Below are 26,604 nucleotides of genomic sequence, written 5' to 3'. Positions count from 1 at the left end.
CTGAACACACTTCCTCTCCCCAGCTGTCCTTGAAGAGTATTACAGCTTCCCCTCAGCCTAGCCCAGGCCGAGACAGGGAGAGGTTTCTGAGAGCTACTCATCTACATCAGGAACACTACGTATGTGAAGCATAGCCTCAGCTCTCTTTGTAGCGTTAGTGTTCCCCTAAGCAGGTACTTAGAATTACAGTAAAATAACTGAAAATTTAATTCTAAGACACTAGACTAACTCTACTGCGGGTGATAACATGCATATTCCTTGGGTAAAATGCCACAATTTTATTGGAAATACTTAATGTGGATCATAATTCAATATTAAAGAGTGAGAAATACTTTATTCTACCAAAGCCATAATTCATTTCAGCAGCTGCGCAGCAGCAATAGCTCCATATCCCACTTCAGGATTGCCCCCAGGTCACCCATGTCTGGGCAGGGGCTGAACGTGAAGGGACAGGCCACGTCCCAGCCATCAGGCTGGTGAACGTCATCCTCCAGCGGAATCCAGCTTTGAAAATGCTATATCAAATACCTCCTTGTAGTGCTCAACGAAGTGCACTTCTAGTCCTTCTGTAATGAATCCAGCAAGGTCGTAATAATCCTTTTTGTTCTCTGATGGCAGAATGATGCAGGTGACACCTGCCCTCTTTGCCTGTGGGGAAAAGAAAGTTATGCAGTCTGTTGAGTCCTAGAAATCCATCAACCCACTAGAAACACACTCCCATTTTAGAAAGCAAGAACAGTTAATTTAGGAGCACGATCTGGCTTTACTCTGTTCTTTGGAGAGTGGCAAGGGCATTACAGGAGGTGCCGCTAAGGATGGATCGTGTTCTAAAACTCCCCCAAACCCTCTCCAGTCCCACCTCCTCAGCTGCAGGGACAGCTGAAGGGGGAGGTATTTTAGTAGGGCTACGTCAGCACATCAGGGGATTGTTTAAACCAATTCATACTCCTTTACAGAGTTTTGAAACTCTTTTCCAACTTGGGTGAGGATGAACCCTACGATCGAAGGAAGAATTAGAAACGGCTTATCAGACCAACCCACCACATCAATATGCAAGACCCACAGAACCTTCTGATAGGGACATCTGCATCGGAAGGAGCACAGCAAGTGGAGCCCACTCCGCACTGGCAGGTTTGTGGGTGATCCTGCACTTACCCTTGTGTGGCCACTCACACTCCTGCAAGTGCAGCCAGTCACCAGTGCCACAGACATCCCTATCCCATGCTAGTCCTTCTGTACCGACTACTACAAAACAAACTGCAAAACTACCCATTTTAAAGCCGCACGGGGAAAAGGAATCACACTGCAGAAGGCTTTAGCCCAGAGAGATCTGGGGACAGAACACATGTGAAGACCCAGCTCAATGGGCTACTGAAAGAGCTAATCCCCTTCCTGACAGAAAAACGTGTGTGATGCAAGGCTGGTGGAGGCAGGAGCTGTGCAGATGAAAAGTATGGAGAGAGATTCAATGCTTAGAAAAATATTCTGAAAATGGCAAAGGGCCGAAACCAAAACAAGCAAGCACCACTATAAATCCAGTGCCTGCAAGAGCGCTTCAGAGAACTCAGTCTATATAGCTTACGAAAACCAAAAAAAAACCAACAAAAAAAAGAGGATTAAGTAACTTGATTATGATGCACAAAGAAAGTTCACAGGGGAAAGCGCAAGACACTAAAAGTAAGTTCCTTCCATCTAAAACAGAAAAACATGGGGATATCTGTATGAAAATTTAAGTCAGACAAATTCAAGCTGGAACAGAGCCTTCATGTCAAGAATGATACCTTACGGATACCGCCAAGTCTACCCTGGATGCCCTCCTTGAACAGGCAGTTCAGGCCAGCACAGATTATTGCACCGTACCGGTCTGTGACACAGAAGACAGCTTTAACAGCCAGATGATCCCTTCCACCCTTAATTCCATCAGTCTGGTAACCAGATCAACACAGATGCCCCGGGCAGAGAGCCTGGGGTCCCGTCTCCTTCCTGACGGCCAGAGGCGCAGGCAAGATCCTCGTGTTCCCCCAGCAGGCGTCTCCACAGCATCTACTGAATCCCTGCCTCTCCCACCACCGCAGCAATCACTCCGGCTGTCCCAGTCACCACTGAGCTGAGTCCAGGGCTCTCTCCCACGGATGACGCACAGGGACAAGATGAGAGCTCTTACCGCAATGGTCTTCTCCTTGATTCCACCAACAGGAAGAATTTTTCCAGTTAATGACACCTCTCCGGTCATGGCCACGTTCTGCCTCACCGGGCAATTCATGGCCAGCGACAGCAAAGCTGTTACTATAGTACACCCCGCACTTGGTCCGTCCTTCGGTGTCGCTCCCTGTTTAAAAACAAAGCACAAGCCCCTGCCTTTAGCTCATGCAAAGAGTAGCAAAGCCTGACAATACCTTTGCCATTGCTGTTTTAACACGGCCCCAGTTTCTGGGGGTCTCACAAAGGTTTTCGTGAAAGCGTCGCTGACGGAATCCTGATATTGGAATTGGCCGCTCTATTAACAAGGATGTCAGTCCTCATCCGATGCATAAGGAATAATTCATGAGCCTGCACTTTGGTTTCAGGCCTGATGCCACCACAATATTCATCAGGCGTAGGACTTTGAACACGCAGTGTGAGCAAAAAAACCAGCATGAACGCTTTGAAGCTTTTTGTTGGCCTAAGCCAACCATGGGAAGAAGTAACAGAGGTCAGCACTGCAAGGGAAGAGAGCACCAAGAGCCACAAAATAGCGGAGGACAATACTGAAAACCATTCGAGACAGAAAAGATCATTCAGTTTAGAAAGCCCAACAAAGTCCAGGCCTAAACTGGTGACAGTCTGCATTTATCTGAGATCAAACGTGTCTTTGAGGTAAGAGCAGAAGAAATTAATGTTTGAGAGGGAGCAGAGGCAGAGATAGCGTCTGCTGTTTCCTGACCCTCCAGGAAACCAACACACAGATAGCAGGGAATTACCTCCACAGACCCAGGGCAGCTGCAACAAGGAGACTGTGGACTAGGTTAAAGCACACAACAGTTCAGAAGCAAAGCCTGGGCACAGTGATGGTACAAACTTTGTCTTCAGTAAAGAACCTGCCCAAGGCCTTTTACACAGCACACAAGCCCCACTGAGCATCGTGCGCATCTATTTTCAGTTCCAAACACGGTCAAAACGCAATCACTGCCGTTGTACGGACTAGGAACCATGGCACGGAGACCAAGACTAGTATTTTCAATTATCTGTAAACGACCTGAAGCCTTTATGAAGGCCTGGTAACACAGGCACCTAAACTTGGGTTTCCTTGTAGCTGCATACAAGATTTTAGCCAAATCACTTATCTCTATGCCATGGTTTCTCCATGCTGTGGCACGACAGGGCCAATAGCTACAACGAAAGCCCAGGATTCCTTGGAGCGTTATGCAAGCCCCTGTATTCTCACCACATGCTTGCTGCAGAAAGGAATGGAAACATAACTCATAAGAATGCTTTCACAGGACCCTGAAGAAAATAATCTTTTTTAGGTTTTACTGCTAAAAGAGGGCATTCTGCACCACGTATGGACAAACAAAGTGCTTTCCAGCTTCACGTCTAGGGGAGCAAACCAGCCTAGCTGCTATGCATGCTCTGTGAATTCTGCATCAGTTTACCTCTGGCACGTGCAAGTGGATATGGGAAGACATGAGAAAGTCATTGTTGGGGTCCTTCTGCATAAGAAAGGCTCTTGCAAACGTGTAAGCTATTTTGGCACTCTCTTTCATTACATCTCCCAGTTGCCCTGTTACTTCAAGGGACCCATCCTTGTTCTCCGCGTCTTTGGGTCGCCTCAAGGATGTTTCAACAAACAGAGTGGAACCTCCTAAGAAAGAAAAGAAAAACAACATCCTGAGAAAAGTTAAAGGAAAATCAAACCAGGAGGTTTGGGTGAGGCAGAAGCAATATCAAGAATTTGGAACTGGGGCTCTCTGATGAGAAATTAGCTCTTGGGTAAAGGGCAGTTGAAACCTGCTCTTCAAATTCCTTCAGGAAGGCTGGAAATCTCAACAGCACTGCACCAACAGTCTCCATTCATTGCTTCTCTGGACTTCACGCTCCACCAATGCGGATGCAACCCCTACTTAGTGGAAATAATCAATAATTCTAACAGTTTCAAGTTCTTCATAGCCAAAAAGTAAGATGAGCTCATACCATAACACACTTCTGACCAGTTCAGCTTTCCAGCACCTATTTACCCTCACTTATCATTTCTCTCTTAACTACTTCTCAACTACGCAAGGTAGAGCATACAGGGGTCGCCTCCTTTGCTGTGTGCTGCATTTCCATCCTGTGGTGCACATAAGCGCCCAATTAATAGGGGAGTAATCCAACGAGCGGTAATTAGCCAATGCACCCACCCAACAGTGCCAGAATACCCGTATCCGCCCTTGACATTGAAAGCCAAGTTGGTGTTGCAATGTCATCGAGGAGACACAGCGTGCCTCGGCTGTGCCCGAAGTCAGAGTGGCACCTCCTGCTTTTAAGGAAGCAGCTAAGGTTTTGTCCTCTCTGAAAAGGCTTGTGCTTTTCAGAACCCAGGACTTTGGGTTCTTTGACCACAGCTTGATTTACAAGACACCAGGCCTGCTGGTAATGGGTGGAAATAGCTTACCTTGCAGGGGGAAAAGGGTTCTAGGAAAAGGGTTCTAGGACAAGACTTATCAGGGCTCATTGAGAGAGCTTTAAACTAGATTCGAAGGGGGTGGAGATGCAACTGGGCTTGCCAGTGAGGTGCCTGGGTGTAGTAGCTCAGCACTTGTGGGGGAGCGTGCCAGTATTTTTGAGAACCAGAAGGCATACCGCACCTCGAGGGTGAAAACTACGCACACGACTCCCTCTCTGAAATGCTTACACACCAACGCACGCAGCATGGGGAACAAACAGGAAGAGCTGGAGATGTGTGCGCGGTCGCAGGGCCACGATCTCATTGCAGTTACTGAGACGTGGTGGGACAGCGCACGTGACTGGAATGCTGTCATGGATGGCTACGTCCTTTTCAGGAAAGACAGGCCAGCGAGGCGAGGTGGTGGAGTTGCTCTTTATGTGAGAGAGCAACTGGAATGTTTTGAGCTCTCCCTGGGGGAGGATGAAGAGAGAGTTGAGAGCTTGTGAGTAAGGATTAAGGGGCAGACAAATATGAGGGACACTGTTGTGGGTGTTTATTACAGGCCACCTGATCAGGGTGGGGAAGCTGATGAGGCTTTCTACAGACAGCTGAAGGTAGCCTCGAAATCACAGGCCTTGGTCCTCATGGGGGAGACTTCAATCACCCTGATACCTGCTGGGAAGGCCACACAGCCAGGCATGCACAGTCCAGCAGGCTCCTCCAGTGTATCGATGACAACGTTTTGACCCAGGTGGTGCAGGAGCCAACAAGGAGAGGTGTACTACTGGACCTAGTACTGACAAAGAGGGACGAATTGGTGGAGGACATGAAGGTTGGGGGCAGCCTGGCTGTAGTGATGACGAGAACAGAGAGTTCAGGATCATGGGTAGTACGCACAAAACAAGTAGGATTGCAATGTTGGACTACAGGAGGGCTAACTTTGACCTCTTTAAGAAACTGCTTGGAGATCCCGTGGGCTAGGGCTCTGGACGGTAGCGGGGCTCAAGAGAGCTGGCTGGGATTCAAATACCACTTTCTCCAAGCTCAGGATCGGTGCATCCCTAAGAGCAAGAAATCAGGCAACGGAAGCAGGAGACCTGCATGGTTGAGCAGGGAGCTTCTGAAAAAGCTCAAGTGGAAGAAGGAAGTTTACAGCACGTGGAAGAAGGGACTGACCACTTGGGAAGGTTACAAGAATGCTGTCAGAGTATGCAGGGATGAAGCGAGGAAAGCCAAGGCCTCCTTAGAATTCAACCTGGCAAGGGATGTCAAGGTCAACAGGATGGGTTTCTTCACAGATATCAGAGGCAAAAGGAAAACTAGAGAAAATGTGGGCCCACTGTTGAATGAGACAGGAGCCATGGTGACAGAGAACACGGAGAAGGCAGAGTTACTGAATGCCTTCTTTGCTTTGGTCTTTACTGCTCAGGCCTGCCCTCAGGAGTCCCAGACTTTGGAGGTAACAGGGAAAGTCTGGATGAAGGAGGACTTCCCCTTGGTTGAGGAGGACAAAGTTAGAGATAAATTAAGTAAACTGGATATCCGCAAGTCCATGGGTCCTGGTGGGATGCACCTGAGAGTGCTAGTGAAAGTAACTGCTGGGCCTCTCTCCATCATCTTTGAAAGGTCCTGGAGAACAGGTGAGGTGCCTGAGGACTGGAGGAAAGCCAATGTCACTCCAGTCTTCAAAAAGGGCAAGAAAGAAGACCCAAGACAGGCTGGTCAGCCTCACCTCCGTCCCTGGAAAGAGGATGCAACAGCTTGTTCTGGGCATCATCTCAAAGCATGTGGAGGAAAGGAAAGCTATCGGAAGTAGTCAACACGGATTTACCAAGGGGAAATCATGTCTGACTAATCTGATAGCCTTCTATGATGGCATGACTGGATGGATAGATGAGGGAAGGGCAGTGGATGTTGTCCACCTTGACTTCAGCAAGGCTTTCGACACCGTCTCCCACAACATCCTCATAGGGAAGCCGAGGAAGTGTGGGTTAGATGAACGGACAGTGGGGTGGATTGAAAACTGGTTGAAAGACAGAGCTCAGAGGGTCGTGATTAGGGGCCCAGAGTCTAGTTGGGGGTCAGTGACAAGTGGTGTTCCCCAGGGGTCAGTACTGGGTCCAGTCCTGTTCAATACATTCATCAATGACCTGGATGAAGGGACAGAGTGCACCCTCAGCAAGTTCGCTGATGATACAAACCAGAAGGCTGTGCCACCATCCAGTGAGACCTGGACAGGCTGGAGAGCTGGGCAGAAAGGAACCTCATGGAGTTCAACAAGGGCAAGTGTAGGGTGCTGCACCTGGGGAGGAATAACCCCCTGCCCCAGGACAGGTTGGGGCTGACCCACTGGAGAGCAGCTCTGTGGAAAGAGACCTGGGAGTCCTGGGGGACAACAGGATGACCATGAGGCAGCGATGGGCCCTTGTGGCCAAGAAGGCCAACGGCATCCTGGGGGGCATCAAGAAGAGCGTGGCCAGCAGGTGGAGGGAGGTCATCCTCCCCCTCTGCTCTGCCCTGGGGAGGCCGCACCTGGAGTGCTGGGTCCAGTTCTGGGCTCCCCGGTTCCAGAAGGACAGGGAACTGCTGGAGAGGGGACAGCAAAGGGCTGCCAAGATGCTGAGGGGGCTGGAACACCTCTCTGATGGAGAAAGGCTGAGGGATTGGGGTCTCTTCAGTCTGGAAAAAAGACGGCTGAGGGGGGATCTTATCAACGCTTATAAATACTGAAAGGGGGGGTGTCAGGAGGATGGGGCCACGCCCTTCTCAGTGGTGCCCGGGGACAGGACAAGGGGTAACGGGCACAAACTTGACCATGGGAAGTTCCACCTCAACACGAGGAGGAACTTCTTTCCCGTGAGGGTGGCAGAGCCCTGGCACAGGCTGCCCAGAGAGGTGGGGGAGTCTGTCTCTGGAGACATTCCAACCCCGCCTGGAGGCGTTCCTGTGCCACCTGCTCTGGGTGACCCTGCTCTGGCAGGAGGGTTGGACTGGATGATCTCCAGAGGTCCCTTCCAGCCCCTGCAAGTCTGTGATCCTGTCTGATTTTAATCATTGCTGTTCCTAATGTATATGGTTCATATGAGACACAGAGCATAAAGAGAAAACATGCTGGCCTGAAGCTAAAATGAGTCTGGGTAAGGGAATAAGAAAGGGTCCCTTCTTCAGGGAAGAAGTAGTCAGGATCTAAAAGGCCACCGAAGTTAATTTTACTAGTGCCAGTAAACTTCACTGGACTCAGTCAAACTGAATTTTCCCTACCATCACATTCAATTTTTAAAAGTTATATGGAAATGTAGACGTTAACACAAAGGCATTTTGTCTCACCCATAGCTGTCCAGGCCAGACCCATCACCACTCCTGGAGGAGTGGTTTCATACATGCGATCCACAGTGAAGATGGGCTTTCCTACAAAGTCCTGCAGGTTTTCAGGTGTTACTTGGACCATCTCTGCTTCTCCACTCACAATTTTATACGCAGATTTCCTCAATACCTGAGTGAGACAGTAATTTGTTTCTGTAGAAAAAGCTGAGAAGGCTCAAGCACAGTGGTCATGGTTACACACAACTTTCCCTCACCTTTTCTACTTGTTTCTGCAGATTCCTCACCCCACTCTCTCTGCAGTACTGCTTGATGAGAACAGTCAGGACATCCGATGTGATTTTGGCTTTGTTTTCATCCAAACCACACAGAACTCGTGCTTGAGGGACCAAGTACCTCTGAAAGAAACCATCCCCCACATCCTTCTGTTAGTATTTGTGACAAAAGCCTGGTGGTTCCAACTCACTCAACTTCATTCTGCGATTAGCTCTATGCCATCTCCTGGAGTCCACAGCCTGTGGAACACTGGAGTTACTTTAACTGGGTTTTCAAATCAGTGGAACTCTGTCCAAAAATGCCACGTGCTTAATTTTTTTTTGGACACAGTTGACTGTAAATATATAAGCCTGAATCTGCCAAAAACATTTTATCAGATGTAGTTCATAGCGCATCAGTGGTTTCTCTTACCTCTGCAATTGCAAGTTTCTCTTCTGCTACATATCCTGATACATTGATCACTTCCATTCTATCCCGCAGCGGCTCTGGAATGGTTTCCGTCACATTGGCAGTACAAATAAAAAGCACCTAGAAATATTACACCATCCTATTAAGCATTTTCATTAGCCTGCTGCCCTACCCCAAGCAATAGTTCCTCAGTTCTCTACTTCTCTGCCTGAAGGGCTGGAGCAAGATCAGCGTCTCTGTGAAATCTAGTTTTTATTACAGGAAAAGTTTTGGATTTTAGAACTACGTAGTAGGATGTTCCAAAACAGATGTTTAGAAATACACACAGCACAAAACTGGGAAGTTGGAATGGTCCGATATGGACCAGGAAACTGTTTGCCTAGGGAGATCTAGATCTCAGTTTAAGTTATTCCTACCTTCTATGAAGTTAGCACAGAAGTGACCAATTATGTATACAGATTTCTAATCCATCGATTCTGCAATTAATGCAAGATGCACAAAAGTGCAACTGTGTGCAAAGACAACCAATTTCAAAAGCGTGACAGCAGTATGAGGCCACCTCACTTCACTGGAAGTCTGTCAATCATTACATAGAAGAAAAACTGCATTTTCTAGCTGAGACCATGCATCTTTGTGTTCCTAGCTCTGCAGAGTTACAGCTATAGCAAATACACCGGTGATCGTGTCTTAAGTACACACAGACACTTTGGTGATCGCGTTATCTTAAGTATATACAGACACCTTGGTTACAGGCAGCTCCTGCAGAGAGAGCCCTACACCACTCATGACTCAATCCCATCTGTCAGACTTTCCAACTGACTGAAATGTCAGCATCTTTTCATGGACAGGAAGTCTCTGCATTGATACGCATTCATACGTTCCAGCTCTACAACCTCTGCAGAAGAGAGAAATACCTTTGATAAATCCACAGGAACATCAAGGTAATGATCCAAGAAGTTGGAGTTCTGTTCTGGGTCCAACAGCTCTAGCAGGGCTGAGGATGGATCCCCTTGATATCCTCTTCCTATTTTATCTACCTATGGGAGAAAAAATTTAAGTGCTCTAAGAAGTCTCTCACCACAATAAATTCTCAGACAAAGAGTCTTTAAAGGCTCCACCTGAAAATCTTCATGGGTTTACTCATAAACAGCCACTACCAGTCTATCAGTTTCCTGTGCATTCACTCAAGTCCCCACTCTATTACTGCGTGAACACAGGACACGCCTGCCAAGACACAGGACTTTAGCAGTGTTGTAGAAAAGCAACGTGAAGTCTCGGGGAATGTGCATACAATCAAAAGCAAGTGAGTTATCACGGAGCAACGAGCTACTACACCTTAAGCTAAGCTAAGCTATACTCACAGACCAGAATACTTACTCCACAGTGGGAGGACTGCAGGGTGCTAGCTTGTATCATTTCCCTAATATGTAAGCTAAGACACTCTCCTTACTCTGACCAAGGTGCGAAGTGCCTATACACAGCCAGTCATCACAGCCCAGCTAGTGACCTTTGCTGCTTTCACAGCATCATAGACCAATTGAGCCTGGTAGGGCCTTCTCGAGGTCATCTTGTCCAACCCCACTGCCCAAGCAGGGCCACCTAGAGCTGGCTGTCCAGGACCACATCCAAGACTGTTGTCTCTTTCAGCACTGTTCACGTCCGCAGAAGAGGAGGTCACAACAGGGCTGCTCTCCACTGCTTTTTCTCCCTAAAGAGTAGCACTACCTAGATGGACGTAATGCAATTTCCTACTATGGCTGAGGCAAGGCTCCTCACCAACACCGCTGAAGTGCCATGACCTACAGGTTTCATTACCTTTCAAATCAATCTACTCATTGGTTACACTACACTGCAAATCATTACCCAGTTTCTTGGTCCCTCATAGCATTCCAAAGGCATCCGCTGTTGGCATTTACGAGGCACGGCACACAAGGAGGCTAGAGGGACCTTTAGTCTATTCTGAACACCTGCTATTATATCCTGTCGCTTTTGCTTTTCCACAAAGCAGCAGGCCGGCGGCCCTGTCTCATTTATTCTCAACCAGACCACAAATTGACTGTAAGCATCTTATTCCTTTTAGTCTTGCTTTAGACCCGCTAAGTGAGCGACTCTTTCTAGTTATCACACGGACAACACCGTTTTTGTGCACAATGATGTACCCACACCTAGGTAGGGAACACCAGACCTACTGAAGCTTCTGAATATCCAGCCAGCTCCATTATCCTTGCAAAGATAACGGATCCAGGATCCTTGCAATCCAAATCGCTGCAGTTTAATGAGAAGGGCACAACTGAAATATTAAAGTTGAAGTCTATTACAGGAAGAAAAAACAAAGGGTCTAAGGTATCACTGTCACCCAAAGAACTTGAGACCCCAGCTTCATTTAAATAAAAAACCCTGGGATTTTTAGGAGAGTTACTACTTCACCTTTCCTTTTGGGGTCAAGAATTGATACATGCTTTCAAGAGGAAAAACTAGAAGAAAGACCAGATACATCACCTCATCAATCAGTATCAGTGGATTCTCTGTCTTGGTCTTCTTCAGACACTGGATGATTTTTCCTGGCATTGCTCCAACATATGTCCTCCTGTTTTACCAGAGACTGTATTTAGGGACTCATTGTGAAGGACAGCACACATCACGCAACATAGCACGCAGCTGATGGAGCAGGTGTATCCTGCTGGGAAACAAGTCTCTATTTCTCCTACGTCTATCAAAAGCATTCTGCATCACCCCACTCAGCACCAAGACCCATCTGGTCTGTTTCTAGTAGAGATCGGACATGAATTTTGGCAGAATACTCCCGGACTGCAGTTTTTATCCCTAGTTTTAACCACTTTTAAATCAGAGGGAAGCGAAGAGGTAAGGCTGAGAACAGAGCTGTTTGAATAGCGACTTCTTGGGTTTTGGGTAAAGAAACATCAGAAAAGGGAACGTTTCATTCCCTTGCTTGGTAGGGACAAAAAAGGAAGATCGGTGTAAATCAAAAAATACACTGAAGGGACAAACTGCTAATAGCAAAACTTGATCTTTCTGCTAGAGGGAACTGGCATCCAGGAACATGCAGAAGCAGAGCAAGAGGGTAACAGAGTGAATGCCAAGAGGCTCAGAGCAGAGAACATCCTGAAAAGTATATGAAGTATTTCTCTCCAATTCCGTATCATATAGGGCAGAACCTTGGAGGCTCAATTCATGCTGCAGATCAGCTACTCCTCCTAGTTTGAAAACACTGCTAGTTTTGTTTTCGGGTGTACTTGGAAGGAACATAAATCCGTGGCAGGGCTGGATTTACTGATTTTTGTATTTATGTCGTCTTCTTCTCCCCATAAATACTCTTGTTCCCAAGTTTTCCTCATGCAGCACCTATCTCCTGATTATTTGTAAACCAATTCTCAATCACACCTGAACACGTGAATGACTCTGTTCAAGCTGTCACCGTTGTCTAGTGCTGGCATTTATAGACACACATGAACTGGCATTTGGCATCAGTCCAATGCTTTTGGGTACCTCACACAGCTTTTCAAAGATCTCCCATGAGCATATACAAGAAGCAGGGAGCAACTGCACTTAGAGATACAACTATGATTATGTTCCTAACTCTGCCCTTTGCTATCTTTCTCACCTCTTCCTATATGCCAACGCCTGTCAGCAACGGTTGGCGGAACACAGATGAAAGCTACACACTTTGTCCAACTTCAGTTAGGTTCCTATTTTGACAACATTAGTAAAAATTGCTGGAAACTGCTGGAGTTACACTAACCTGTGTCCTTTAATTTCTGCTACATCAGTCATCCCTCCAACACTGAAGCGGAAGTACTCTCTGTTTAGGGCTCTGGCAATGGAGCGGGCAATGCTGGTTTTGCCAACCCCAGGGGGGCCATAAAAACACAGGATTTTCCCCTGGGTGGATCCTCGCAGCTGGCTGACTGCTATGAATTCCTGCAGAACAGATGAAGGATCAGTAGCGAACAGAGGGCAACTGCAGCAACACCAAAATGTATTTGTTACTAGGTTGAGCAGCGATTACAAAACGAGCATCATACACAAAACTGCTCCCCAAAGGAGCTGGGGAGGGCAAAGCGGAGAAGCTAAGTAAAAATACTGGTTCGCCTCTTCCCTCTGGTTATTTACACACGTGGTTGTCCCTGGGTTTTGTGCTCCGTACTCATCTCCCTCCGCTGTTTTGGAGTGGGAAGACAGACTTCTAGTTCTTCTCACCTGAGTCTCTCAAGCTACATGTGAGCATCTCCTACTGTACCACTACTTATTCGCCAAGTTAAACTTGCATCTTTTCATACTCCTATGCTAGGAAACCCTCAAACAGCAATCAGCAGTTACGGAAATCACATTTCAGAACTGAAGTCTCAACTGCTCATAGACTTACGGTGGAGAAATCACTGTGCAAGTGGGCAGAGAGGTGAGGCTGCCCTGTTACAGGTCAGTTATTTAGCAACATGAGCCCTAAACTCTTTCATCGACAGCACTGAACCCCACAGCAATACTATACAAGGACAATAGCACCAATCTAATTAAGGCTCAAGTTCGCGTAGGTATTTCTCAGTACCTTGAAATAACCAACCTCGCTTGCATTGCTACAACCGGGGAACCTCCTCTGCGTGGAATTAATCACATCAATAGTCAAAGCCACAGACCTGTACGATGCAACGCAATCTATTTTTGTATTCAGGCTGTGCCTAGTTAGCGTGAATGGTGCTGACAAGCAACGTTGAGAGACTAATACTCAAAAGGGGTTATCTGCTTGCAAGTGTGCAACAACAGGCTTACCATAAATCATTCAAAATAATAAATCAGACAGTGAGATTTAGTCACAAGTCTTGGGGACTACTAGGGAAAGAACCCCCTTTGGTTGTCAGCGAGGAGAAACTTCACAACCTTTATCTTTTTCTAGAAGATACTGGGGAAAAAAAAAAAAAGCAATTTAATAAATGCAAAATCCCAGGATGTCTAAGAATTTACTATTCATTATATGTAACAACATCGTACCGTTAGCTTAGGAGATGCCTATAGAGTTTCTGTGCACAACAATTACTGAGGTGGCCAAACGCCATCAGTGCTGTCCCCAAGGTAACACAAAGCTCTGCTATATTAAGGACGTGGGAACAGTAAGAGAAACTGCCTTACTACACTCTTGGGAAGGAAATGGCCAAGGTGAAGGCCAGCTACACTCAACAGCTTCACCAAAATCTGCTAAGCTCTCACCATGAGTTGTTACTGCAAAGTCAATAACTGCACCTGTCTCGCCTCCACTGGGCACTTTCATGAACTTGCCCGGTACGATACAAATCCTGCCAGCACTAGGATTGTCGTTCACTGCTTGAATGCGCTGGGTGGCTACAAGGAGGAGCCTATTCTTGTCCCCTGGAAAGGACGGCAGTTCCCACAGCGAGCTGTTGAAGTTGTTGCAACCTGTTGCAAGTATCTACTCTTACCTAAAACAGCTTCCCTAACCACAGCAAGCACAGGCGGGACATCCTCAGGCAAAAGTGACAGAAGTTGTGGAACAAGGCAACACTGAAAACTACCCTGTCTGTTTATACGAGGGCTGTACTGCACAGACTAAACCCTTCAGCATCCAACGCGACTCTGGGGATAGGTAAAGGTTGTGAGGCAAGCATGCACCCTAGCTAACCTCCCCCCTCTTAATTTTAGAGGTATGAGTAGAGGTTCAGTGCATTTTAGAAAAGCAGTAACTTTGCCAGTCAAGCAGAACCATTTTAATATTCTCTGAATAAATTCATTAAAACCCAGAGATTGCTTCCCTTGGACACTTATTCATTTGCTCAGCATTAGGTAGTAAAACAGTATATTGCTGCTCAAAATCAGAATAAGACATTCCTTGCCAGGAGTAATTAAACACATTAGCTGATCACCAGAACATTCTGTTCTTTGATTCAGCTTTCTGTTTGATCCATGAATTAACACAAATTCAATGGAGAGCTGCAATATGAAAGACAACCAAAATGCCTGATGCTAAGCCAAGTGTGAAATGGGACACACTGCCTATTCCTGCCTTACCAGAATTCGCTTCTTGACGTCATCCATTCCATAATGATCCTCCTCCAGAACTGCTCGGGCTCTGGTCAGCTCCAGGTTCTCCTCGCTACACTTACCCCACGGGATGGATGTCAGCCAGTCCAAGTAGTTCCGTGTAACGCTGACAGAAACACACAAATGAGAGCGATTTGAAACAACCAGCTCATGCCATCCTCCACTGCCTTCCAAAACATCCTCATCCAGAACAAACGGCATATAAACTACTTATGGAAGGGAGACTACGAAAAGAACATCATTATCTGGGCAGTCATTGCTAACCTTTCGTTGTGGTCTTCATTCCCTTGTCCCTCCTCCCCCCGCTGCGCCTCCCCCCACCTCCCCCCCAAAAAAAAAATCAAAGTTTTTTTCATAGCTTTTGCTTTCCTGAGACAAAGAATGTCCAACACACCATGCAAAGAACCTGGACTTCTGCACACAAATTCCCTGTAAGATTTTTTTGGTGCAGGGCTGACGCCTGTCCGAAGACGAGCCAGATTGTTTGTAAGCTCTGCACTACTGTCAGCTGTTTGGATTAGGTCATGAAACTCAAAACAAATCCGCAAATTGGTCACGAAACCAATTTTCTCTGTTTCCCCAGTGGGCCAAGACAATGTAAAGAAGAAAGATTCCTGGCTCAGAAGCAAGGAAAAACAGCTGGATGTACAGCACATCAGAGAAAGGTTTAAGACTGGGAGATAAGGATGTTAGTGCAGAAGCTAATGGTAGAGATAATTTAAACAGACTGTCCTGATTTGAGGTAAAACAGAACCAATTTTTCTGATTTGTAATTTTACTTTTTAGCTGGGCCTCTTCTAACTGACTAACGTCTGAAATTAACAGCATCTTGTTCAGAAACTGTTCACTCGCAGAGGGGTAAGACCTGATTGTACCAAGGAACGGTGCGCACAGAGGCTCTTGCTTATACTTATTGCTGTACCAACCAAGGGCAGCGAACTTCGCCGTTTGCCCCGTTAGAGGGTCGGAAGCGGAGAAGCGCAGAGGGGTCCCACCTGCAGGGAGGAGCAGACAGGACAGGGGACCCCAAACTGACCATCAGGGTATTCCATCCCATCTGCACCACGCTCGGTGTAAAAGCTGAGGGATCAAAGGGGCAAGGGGGCTCTGGCTCGTTCTTTCTTCAATGGCCGACGTCTGAGGAGGACCCTGTCTGTCCGTCTGCCTTTGATCCCGATCCCAGCATTCCTGACTCTAGTTCCGGAATTCAGCTCCCGTCCGTCGCTGACTCCAGTCTGGGACTTTCCCTGTGTCTGCTGGTGAAGTGATCGCCATCCTGGGAGCTGGATACGGTTTTGTATCTATTGTATACTTTTTTTTTCTTTAATTTTTATTATTCTATTATTATTTACTATTTTCTTATTTATTATTATTTTCATTAAAGTAGTTTAGTTCTTTTTCTACACTCTTAAATCTCCTTATCTCTTCCTCTCCTCTCTGAGGAGAGATGGGGGGAAGGGCCATCTGTTGTTCTGCTTGGCCAATCCGGCCAAAACCAGGACACAGACTGCTACTGAGGAGACCACAAGCGCGTAAAAGCAGCACTCGTCTGTTCTAAACTCTGTACACTCAGATTAAGGATTCAAATGCACAGGGAGGTCTGCAAGATGCAGTAAACAGTAAATTGTGTGTGGTCATGAACACAGAGAAGCACAGCCTGCGCATGACTGGCTGGTCCCAGGATTGACTCTACGGCAATCGCCACACCAACAGAGCTTCGGCTTTTTTCTCCCAAGTACTTCCTTCGCAAACTTGCTCCCACTGCTACTGCTGTGAGGGAAAGGTGCCGCACCGGCTGTGAAGCCCAGCGCGTCTTTCCTAGCTTCCTCCCTCCTCCTCCTAGTATATGATCAGCCAGATGTTTCCCGTCCAAATGAAATTTCTGTCCTAAAACACCTAAGTGCAAGAGAGAAGAGCCAAAATGAAGGGCCGAAGGAATCACTGCCCATTTCATGAGGGGTAAGGAACTGCCCAGTTCTTATCCACAGCATTAGACTGCACAAGAAGACCTAAAATGATCAAAAGAGGCAAATTACAGTAAAACACATGAGATCTGGAGAACAATCCTATAGCTAGGATGTGATCATGTGCTACGCTCAGGGAAAACTGCTCTGACAAAAAGAGAAAAGAAACTCTTAATATTTAAGAGCTTTGCAGAACTGCCTTGATTTCCCTCATTCTCCCAACTAACCCCGACAGCAGAGGACACAGCCGTGCACTCACTTGAACTCTGAGGAGTGATTATCCAGCAAGCCCAACTTGTTCAGCTCTTCGTCTATCACATCCATGACATGTTTTGGCACGACCAACTCCTTTAGCCGCTCACGGAATTTCTCTTCTATAGCATCCTTGTCCTCTTTTTCCAGACCTAGCTCTTTCTTAATGATCTTCAATTGCTCTTGGAGAAGATATTTGCGATGTGTTTGCTTGATCTTCTCCTCCACCTGGATGCAGCAACAAACACAGTAACTATTCTGTTCCTGGTACAACCCATCAAATGCTTGCAAATGCTTCTCAGTTATGATCTCCTCAGCAACTGAAAATACTGCCTGGAATCATTTGCAGCATGTTCTAATATAAAAAGTGACTCTATGACATACTCCAGCTCTCTCCACATCTTGGTGGCCTCTGCTGGCCATGATACAGTACTTCAATGTTTTGTTGATGCTGGGGAGACCAAAAGCTGGGCAGAATAAGCCAGATGTGACCTCCCTAGTGCCAGAGGGGAATAACCACTTCTCTCAACCTTGCGTCTATACAACTGCAAACAGAGCCCAGTATGCATTCCGTCTTCCTTCCCACAAGGACAGACAGCTAATTTATGGTCAGCTTCTTGTACATCAGGGCCTCAAGGTCACTTCTGGAAAGCTATTTTCTATCCAGTGGGCACCCAGCCTATTCTCTTGCACAGGGTTATTCCAACCCAGGTGTGTGACTATTAATTTCTCTTGGCTGAACTTCAGAAGGTTCTTACTGACTCCCTGAGGGACACCACTAGTAGTTATTTGCAGTTAGACTTTATAGTGTTGATCACAACCCTTTCTGCCCAGAAGTCTAGCCAATTTTTTCACCCACCTTGTACTACATCCTTCCAGTCTGTAACATCCCAGTTTGGTCCTAAGAATACTACAGCTGACCACAACAAAGGCCTTGCTAATGTCAGGGTATTGTTCTCCCTTTGTGCTCTAGGCCTTCTTATCAGAGAAGGCAATCAGGTTGATGAGGCACAGTTTGCTTTTTCGAAATCGCTTCTGCCCCTTCCAAATCATGTCCTCCTTCATTTGCCTGTACAGGGCTTCCAGGAGGATTTTCCCCATAATCTTCCCAGGGACTATGGGCAGACTGACATGTCTGTAGTCTCCTCGATTCTCTTTCCTGAAGATGGCCATGGCATTTACCTTTTTTCACTTACCAGGAATCTGGCCAATCACCACAGTATTTTAAAGATGACTGAGACAACAAAGCAATGACATTGATAAAGGCTGTCGGCATTCCTGGATGCACCCCATCTGGTCCCACGGACTGCATGCGTCCAATTTCTTTAAGAAGTCTCCGACAATTCCTACCCTGGTCCAAAAGCATTTTGCACTTAACATGAATTTTAAAATCCCCAATTATTGGCAGTTAATAAACCCAGGAACTTTTGACTCAGTACACACAAATCTTTGTACTTCCATCTACTTAGTTGCCATTTTGATGCCATTACTGTGTTCTGATTAAAACTTACAATAGTCAGTTCAGGGTGGTTAGCAGAGCGTCTTTTAAAATAACATTGTGCTATTTACACTATTATGTGCTATTTACACTATTATGCTGCATATTTTTTACACAAACGCTTGGTAAACTGCAGCCCACTAGGATTTACCTGCTTGCATAAAATTACAACTTGGACGTGTTTTAATAGCAGATGCCACAGCCTCATGTCATTACTTTTTCAACGCGCATGAAAAATCGAATTTACAATGGAAGAAGAATACCAAATCTCAACTCTAAGATAACCTCCCTTTAGAGTAGTACCATTGTCTTGCTTTAAAATTCTTCACTGGCTGTGCTAAGAATCACAGCGGTGGACAGGATATAAATACATACAAGGGATGTGTTACTTGAAAAACTTACCTCCCTTCCAAGACGCTGCTGAAGTTTGCTCAGCTCATATTCCTTCTTTAGAAGGGAAAGGGCTTTGTAAAGCCGTTTGGGAATCTGGAAAAGATAGACATATATTGAGTTTTCAGACACCGTAACTCTTGGAAACTCCCTGTGAGAAAGGAAGAATAAAAAGCTCCAACAGGTTGTCTAGGAGAACTGTCCATCACCTGCAGATGTAACAAGACGACCCGTGTAGCAATTCTAGAACATGCAAACAATGCGCAAATTACAGTTATTTGCCACCAAATACGTAGAGCATCCTGTCTTTCCCTTAAGGCAAGTTATTAATGACTTACTGTATCTCCTTCAACAGGAACCTCGTCACTGATATCAACCTAGTATCAAACCTAGTAGCGAAGTCCCCTCTGTACTGAGGCTGGTAAAGAAACCATGACATCTAACAGACATACTTTGATTCAGTTAGCACAGCTTTAGTTAAAAGCTTCATCTTACATTGGTTTCTTCCAAGATGTCTTGAAGTTCCTGTGACTCTGCCCCTGTGAGTGCCGCACCCATGTCACTCAGATAGATAGGGTTATCTACCACACGTTGTCCAGCCTGCATCATCTGAAGTACGGACTCTCTGAGAAAATAGTAATGAAACCCAAAATGCACGGTGAACTTTTACATTCATAGCGGAGTATCCTCATAGAGTTATTTACTTGTTATGGCAGAGTAAAGAAATGAAACACAGCCCAGTTTCACAGCAAAATAGCTCATTTTTAAAAAACTGGACTAAGCAAATACTCAGTAACAAACACATAAATCGCTTGAAAAAAGGAATGATCACCGATAAATAAAACCAAATGTATGAAATTCTCTCTTTACAGTTACGTAAAATATTTGTCTGCTAGTACGCTAAGACTCTGCTCACATTACATAGATCAGACCACGATATTTATTTGTAGTGAGCTTCACTTAGACCCAGGTCGCTTGCCACAGGACTTTTCGTCCTACCTCATATCTAAGTTTCACATCAGGCTTTCAAAACTTCCTGTTTCCAGCAATGGATGATAAAGGTTGCACCCCAAAACAAAATTCTAGGCGACAATTTAACAAATATCTCTTCCTCATTACAGCAAAAGGACAAGCGGATTGGAAAATCTCAGCGTAGTCCAGCTGAGATTTTGGGAACACACTGTTCCCGAAGCAGGGCAGCATGGGAAATACACACCTGTACAAGGGGTTCAAGGCAATGATGTCCCGGATTGTTTTGACAATTTCTGCAGTAAGCGCCTATAAACACAACAAAGATTTAATCAACAAAAAGACTGGAAAAGGACAGACAAGGCCTCAGTAGAAATACGACATTCCCCAACCTCTCCAGCACAGGAGCACAGAAACACAGGCCCTGGCCACCCATCTACAACGGTCTCCTGGAATGGTACTCGGTGCTGGGGTAGTTAATGCTCCTGGGAGACAAGGCGAGGCAAGAAGGGCTATAGGCTGGCCTCCTGCACAAAACTTCACTGGTTCGTGGCCAGAAGATAGGAGCAGGTTGACCACTCGAGTCATCCTGGAGCAAAGACTCAGGTTATCAAACCGGTACTACACAGGTTTAAGCACAACCCAACCACTTCATTCAGCAACTTTTTGAAACTATCAGTTCTAAAGAATTGAGCTGTTGTAATGCAAAATCATTATTTTCATATAATCCTCTCATGCATCAACTTTGAGAAGGAGGGACTGATTTCTGAGGCCTGAAATTAGACCCTGATTTTAGAACTCTTCCTTCTAAGCAAGGAAATGGGGGCAACTCTACAGGACAAGCCTAGGCTCGCGTGATTAGTTCACTCACTTTAACCTCTTCTGTGATCTGAAAATCTTCGTGAACCACGTTCTCTACTTCTACCATGAGAACTTCCTGTGAGGAAGCAGCTACAGGATCTAGAACCACTTCCACAGCTTGATCCTTTGCTCCAGGCTCCTCTTCAGCCTCTTTCTTAGAGCGCTTCTGTTTCCTTCTAACTTTCTGTTTGTTCTCAGGCTCCTCAGGCTCAACCTCTAGTTGCTTGTTTATACGAATCCTGAAAGCCAAAAGAAATCAGCTACAAACAATTCTCCTCTGTTATATGTGATTTCAGCACGAAAAGGAGAGTTTAAATTGTATTTTGAATAAATTAAATTTCAAACTTTGACAAAGGTGACCGATTGTACGTGTTTTGACAAGATTTAGCTTTTGTTTCGTTTTGTCAAAATAAGGCTTGATTTAGTAAAACAGTAATAACCAAGTGGCAGCTATTGATAGGACTTAGTAAATTTACAATAAGTGAGTTGCCTTATAGAAGTTAGCTGACCACGGAGTAGCCTATTGGTGTCTGAAGGAGGCCAAGGGCAGATGACAGATCATACACTGCGCTAGCTTAAACCAGTTGCAGAACTACAAACCCAGATTTCTAATCAGTAAAAGAAAAATAATTTCAGTGAACATGCACACAAAGGTCAATACCACAGACTGTCCGACTTCTTAGTGACAAGCTGCAGCCCATGACCAGAACAATTCATAAGGCATCCCTGTCAGTACGCCTGCTCAGGCGCTAGTTTCTCTGGGTACCTGAGCCAACAACTCTGATGTGGATTCATACCCTCTTCTCGCCTCTCCTGAAAAGCAAGTTCACCGTTTCACTTTAGTTCTGAATATAATGTTCTGCTTTCTCAGTTTTCTGATTCTCAGCAATCAGTCTCTCTGCTTTAAGACACATCTCTTGCATTATCTCCCGTAATACTAAATACTACCTATCATGTCTATAACGGACCTTGAAGTCATTCCATGCCCACACATTGGAAATTTTGGTCTGTTACACAAAGAGATTTCCTGCATTATGATTTTGAAAGAGATCAACCCCACAATATTCTCCACAACAATTAATTGAATATTAATCCCTAAAAGGGACAGGCTAGATCACATGGCATAATCAACTTCCAAAAAATTAGTTTCCCTGTTATTGTTTTTAAACTTTTCTGAATTTTGGCTGTTGTGCATACAACCTGACAGCAGATGTTTTCAATACAGATTACAACCTACAGTTCTCCAGAAAGGGATCAAAATCTTGCCCTCTCCGCTGGCTTATAAAGTTTCCCCACTAAAGACGAGTCTAGACAAACACTCAGGAACTGCAATAGCCTTTGACAAAGTTGCCTTACTACGCTGTGAATATGGAGTCCAAAAAACCTTGTGGTGCAGCAGACTCCCAGCTCCCGGGATAACTGCCGTTATGTGCAGGGTGTAGGTCTTACCTTCCATGGGATCTCCTTCAAAAAAGTAAGGCCTCCTCAACTACTCTGACCGTCTGCCGCTAGCAACTTCTGGCCACTCTTGTCAACAGAATAGAGTCACAGACAATTAAGTTCAAAAACATTTTCTGGAGGGTGGGGTTGCTGGTGGCGGAAATTGTTTGCTGGGCAGAAGAACGTGCCCTCGCAGGGCAACCGGAAAAGAGTTTGGCAGTAGCCAGCTGGCCAGTCAGCATGTAAATGTCTCTGGACTGACTACAGAAGCTGCCAGCCTGACCCAGAAGGCACGCTAGAACGTGTATGGGGAGAGTTAAGGGAGGGATTTAGAATTGAGAAGACCCACACTTGCAGGACACCACATTTCATTACTTTGGCTGCTGACACAAGAGTTTCCTTTTCTTTATTTTTCCCCGTAACCGCAGCATGCTCCTCAGATCTGATACCCAGTGTGGCTCCTGAGGACATGACTGACCAGTGCTCTGTGTCTCAATCAAATAAACAAAAACCAATTCACCACACCTTCCAAGTTATAGGGAAATATTCCAATACCAAGTAAACCAAAATCAACACCTGCCTATTTCCAAAAATCTAATCAAACAGAATTGTGCTTTGATAATGCAGCAAGATGTCTAAGACTTAATTCAGAAAGCAGTCGACTTGCAAACTCATGTAAAATCAGCTTTGGGAAGTACTGCCCATTCTTTGCTGTCCTGAACAAACGCAACTGAAGCAAAGTGAGTGGGAGGAAAAAAGCAATGCTTTAAACCAAAACCCACCCTGAATCTGTCTTCCCTGCCATGTGTCTGTCCTTGTAGTTTCCCTGTTAATGGAAATTCATTATTTGATGCTTTTAAAACCACAACTTTATATTGTCTTAGCTCAAAAGACTTGGCACAAACAGCCAAACCTATATTCCCAACAATAACCCTGTTTTCTTCAATTTGGCTCTGGGACAAGATTATGCAGACAAGTCATAAATATAGTTCTGGACCACATTTTTTTTTTTAAGCAAAAATACTGGTTTGAATTAGTTCCAGAAGACTTCTTTCACCATTACTAAGCCTTGCCGTACTTGTCAAAGAAACTGCTAAACTTCAGCTTAATGAATGCTTGCTTGCATCACATTACGGTTTATATGAGAATGACATGCACCAGCTCTTCCTTTCCGGGGCTAACCTGTCGCATCTGTAATAGTACTCACAACACTGGGGCTGGAGCACCAGAGCCCAATCAGGATACGTTGTGGTAACAACGCAAAAGCTTGCCATACATGAGTTGTGCGTGAAAACGCACATACGTGGTGAAACAATAAAGGGATACAGCTGTTTATAAAGAAGTCCGGCGAGATGCAGTGGAAACACAAGTAATTACCTTCGGTGTCCCATGACTATCATACGCAGCTTGTCTCCAAGATCCTGCATTTCATGAATCTGCACAAAAGTTCCCATCTGGTAGATTTCATTCAGATCCTCCACCACATCAGATTCATTGCTATTGAGGAAAAAAAAATTGGAGTAGATACTCAGAATCTTGAGAAAGCAGGTAAGATTAAAAAAGGAAAGAAACAACCACTTCTTGCAGAACTTTAAACTGGACTCGTGAGCAAAGACACTTCACTTTAGCTCACGGTTACCGTCACGTAGCCCCTTTCCAAACCACCCAACTACCTGGATGGTTCACCTCCCACCCAAGTAATACTAGCCTTTTCTAAAGCGAGACACAAGGTCCTAGCAGTGCTGGCAGTGGCAATGAAAACTGTCATAGTAAGAGGATGGTCCAAGCCTAGACACAATTTCTGTAATACTATCCAAGACAGGGAATTTCAAATCATAGCTTTTAGTGTAAATGCAGCCTAGTCATGGAAATAGTTTATTTTAAAACTTGTAAAGAGATCAAGAGAAACAACTTACTTATCATCCTTTTTAAGGAAAACACCAGCATAAGGCTGGGCAAGACGAACCTTCCTCCTCAGCAGCTCAACCAGCTTCTTATTTTTCACCTAGGACAACAACAGGTATGAAGTCAGAGGTGGATTTTCTGTAAGCTTTGCACCCTCAGCTTGTAAGGCTGAAGGTGAAACCCTATGACTGAATTACGAAGTTCCCTTCCCCTTCCATACCCGTATGTCCCAGCTCTCCACTCCCACTGGGGAGCTAGTCCAATCTTCCCCATCAATTGCCTGAATTCTGCGCACCTGCCCTAGTTTAAATCCTCTTCTCCAAAGGCCCTTCTGTTCAATTCTTCTCCTACACCCACCAGCCCAACTGAGCTCCTGCTTTGAGTCCCAGCCAGTATTTCTTCCTGCTTTAATTTTCTTACTCCTCTCTGCTCTCCGGATGCCACACATCTGCCCCTGCCAGCTCTCCCAGCACCACTATATTTGTTATGACAGCAGGCTGAAGCCTCCATGACCAAGAAAATACCTCCTCATGAATTTTGCTGTTGTATGAAGTCATACTGCTGACCACTGAGGGTTCTTTCAAAGTGATGGACATAAGCTGCATCGCTCAATGCTTTTGACAATAAACAGCCTAGTCTTGACAGCGCAGCATGAGCAGGACTGTTGGCGTATTCTAATCTTGGCACACATATTTTAATTTTGCACGGTGTCTAGCAAAATGAGGTTTACCAGTGTCACAGATTTTAACAGAAAGAAGAAAATTAATAATTCCATATTCACTGTAGAGACTTCACATTGTCAGGAAATAAAGTATTAAATGGCAGCACAATGAATTTGCAGGATAAGACAAAGCATTTAATGATTATCTTCACGTAAGACACTGTTGATCTATGCATTGAAATTAATGACTTACAGAGAAAAGTGTCATATAATTGCGTGCCTAAAGATCATAGAATGCTTTAGGTTGGAAGGGACCTTAAAGGTGATCTAGTTCCACCCCCCTGCTCTGGGCAGGGACACCTCCCACCAGCCCAGGCTGCTCCAAGCCCCGGCCAACCTGGCCTTGAACCCCTCCAGGGATGGGGCAGCCACAGCTTCTCTGGGCAACCTGGGCCAGGGGCTCACCCCCCTCACAGCAAACAATTTCTGCCTCACATCTCATCTCAGTCTCCCCTCTTCCAGTTTGAAGCCATTACTTGTCATCCTACCATAATAATATATACTCCTCCTTCCCCGAACACACTTAGGAAGACACTAAAAGTTGCACATATTAGATTTGAACATGCAGAAAAAAATACTACAGTAGAAATAACATTATGATAAATAACACTATAAGAACAGGAAACTATTGATTCAGTCCTTGCTACACTTAGCCCAAAATCAGACTGGCAAAATACCAGCGAGGGGCAAAAATATGAGTACTTGTTCCAAAATATTTCAGGAGGAAAAAGTATTTCTGGCCTGTGAGCTCAACTCACGTGTCGAAGATCAAATTTACGGCCTTAAAAATATATAGAGAGGTGCAGGGTGGAAAAGATCACACTCTGAAATTTTGCAATTACCATCCCCACCTCTCAGCACCCTCTCCCACCACAGCAGCGTTGCTCTGTACTGAATTCATGCGTTCTCCTCGCAGGTCACGGTTTACTGCCTTCACAAATATTGTTCTTGGTGCTTTGACACAAGCCCACGAAGCTAAACCAAGGACACGTTTGTTTAACCTTCAGAAAAAGACCACGGAGAAGACAGCAAACTCTGGAAGAGTCTGCGTGAATCACTGACCTTCCCCGTTAGAAGAAGCGCTGCTGACTGATGCAATACCCATGAAACCCAAAGTCCGTAACTACCCCAAAAAGAAACCACTATTCTAATACGGCCAGGCTAGATAGAAATAAACACTAAGAAGGTGTGGAGAGTGTTTCACACGTCGCTACCCTCCCCAGCACTCCAGAATTAAAAGAAACCTGTAAAGACCAAGCGCGCACGGCTCTGAGGGGATGAGCACCGCCGGGACGGCCGGGAGCCGGCAGACGAGCTCCGGCCCTGCGCGCCTGGCCAAGGGCGGCCGGGCCGCCCCGCGGAACGCCCCGGCCCCGGGCCCGGCTCCGGGCCAGGCAAAGCCACCAGCTGCGAAACCGGCCCGGAGCCATCCCCCGCCCGCAGCCCCGGCCCGCTCTGCCTGCCCGGCCGAGCCGGCGGGGTCGAGCCCGGAGCCCGGCGCGGCGGCCCCTCACCTCGATGATCTTGATGAAGCGCGGGAAGACGGGGTTGCGCGTCACGGCGATGAGCGGCACGTTGGGAAAATGCTCCGGGACCATCAGCGGCGTAAGCGCCGTCATGACCGGCCCGGCCCCGCCAGCGTCCGCCCCGCCGCCGCCGCCTCCCTCCTCGCCGCCGCCGCCGCCGCCCTCCAGCGAGTCGCCCCCCGCCAGGCCGCCGGCGCTCCGCTGCTGCCACCGCGGGCCGGTGCTGAAGGCGGCGCGGGCCGGCGGCGCGGAGCCCCGCGGGGCCGGAGGGGCCGCGGCCGAGGCGGCCGCCAAGAGGCGGCGCCGCGGGGGCCCCAGCAGCGCCGGCCGCCAGCGCCCGCACAGCCGCAAGCAGCGGGCGGCCGCCATGCTGCCGGCGC

At 46.3% G+C, this 26,604-nt stretch overlaps 1 protein-coding gene across 1 annotated transcript; it reads right to left on the bottom strand.

The window, feature by feature from the left end:
• Positions 1-263: 263 nt before the first annotated feature.
• Positions 264-26,604, bottom strand: LONP1 (lon peptidase 1, mitochondrial). The gene is made up of 18 exons (XM_074566084.1): positions 26,213-26,604; positions 23,989-24,077; positions 23,450-23,569; positions 20,643-20,871; positions 20,019-20,080; positions 19,298-19,427; positions 18,815-18,898; positions 16,922-17,142; positions 14,666-14,804; positions 12,390-12,568; positions 11,129-11,216; positions 9,544-9,666; positions 8,633-8,749; positions 8,203-8,343; positions 7,952-8,117; positions 3,633-3,841; positions 2,165-2,329; positions 264-648 (listed from the first exon to the last, which is right to left on the bottom strand). The coding sequence occupies exons 1-18, from the start codon at positions 26,591-26,593 to the stop codon at positions 484-486; spliced, it is 2,808 nt and encodes a 935-aa protein (XP_074422185.1). The 5' UTR covers positions 26,594-26,604; the 3' UTR covers positions 264-483.

This window comes from Larus michahellis, chromosome 23 (genome assembly GCF_964199755.1).
Source record: "Larus michahellis chromosome 23, bLarMic1.1, whole genome shotgun sequence".
NCBI classification, from domain to species: domain Eukaryota; kingdom Metazoa; phylum Chordata; class Aves; order Charadriiformes; family Laridae; genus Larus; species Larus michahellis.
Note: the sequence above shows the minus strand (reverse complement) of the source record. Positions and strands in the feature narration are given on the sequence as shown.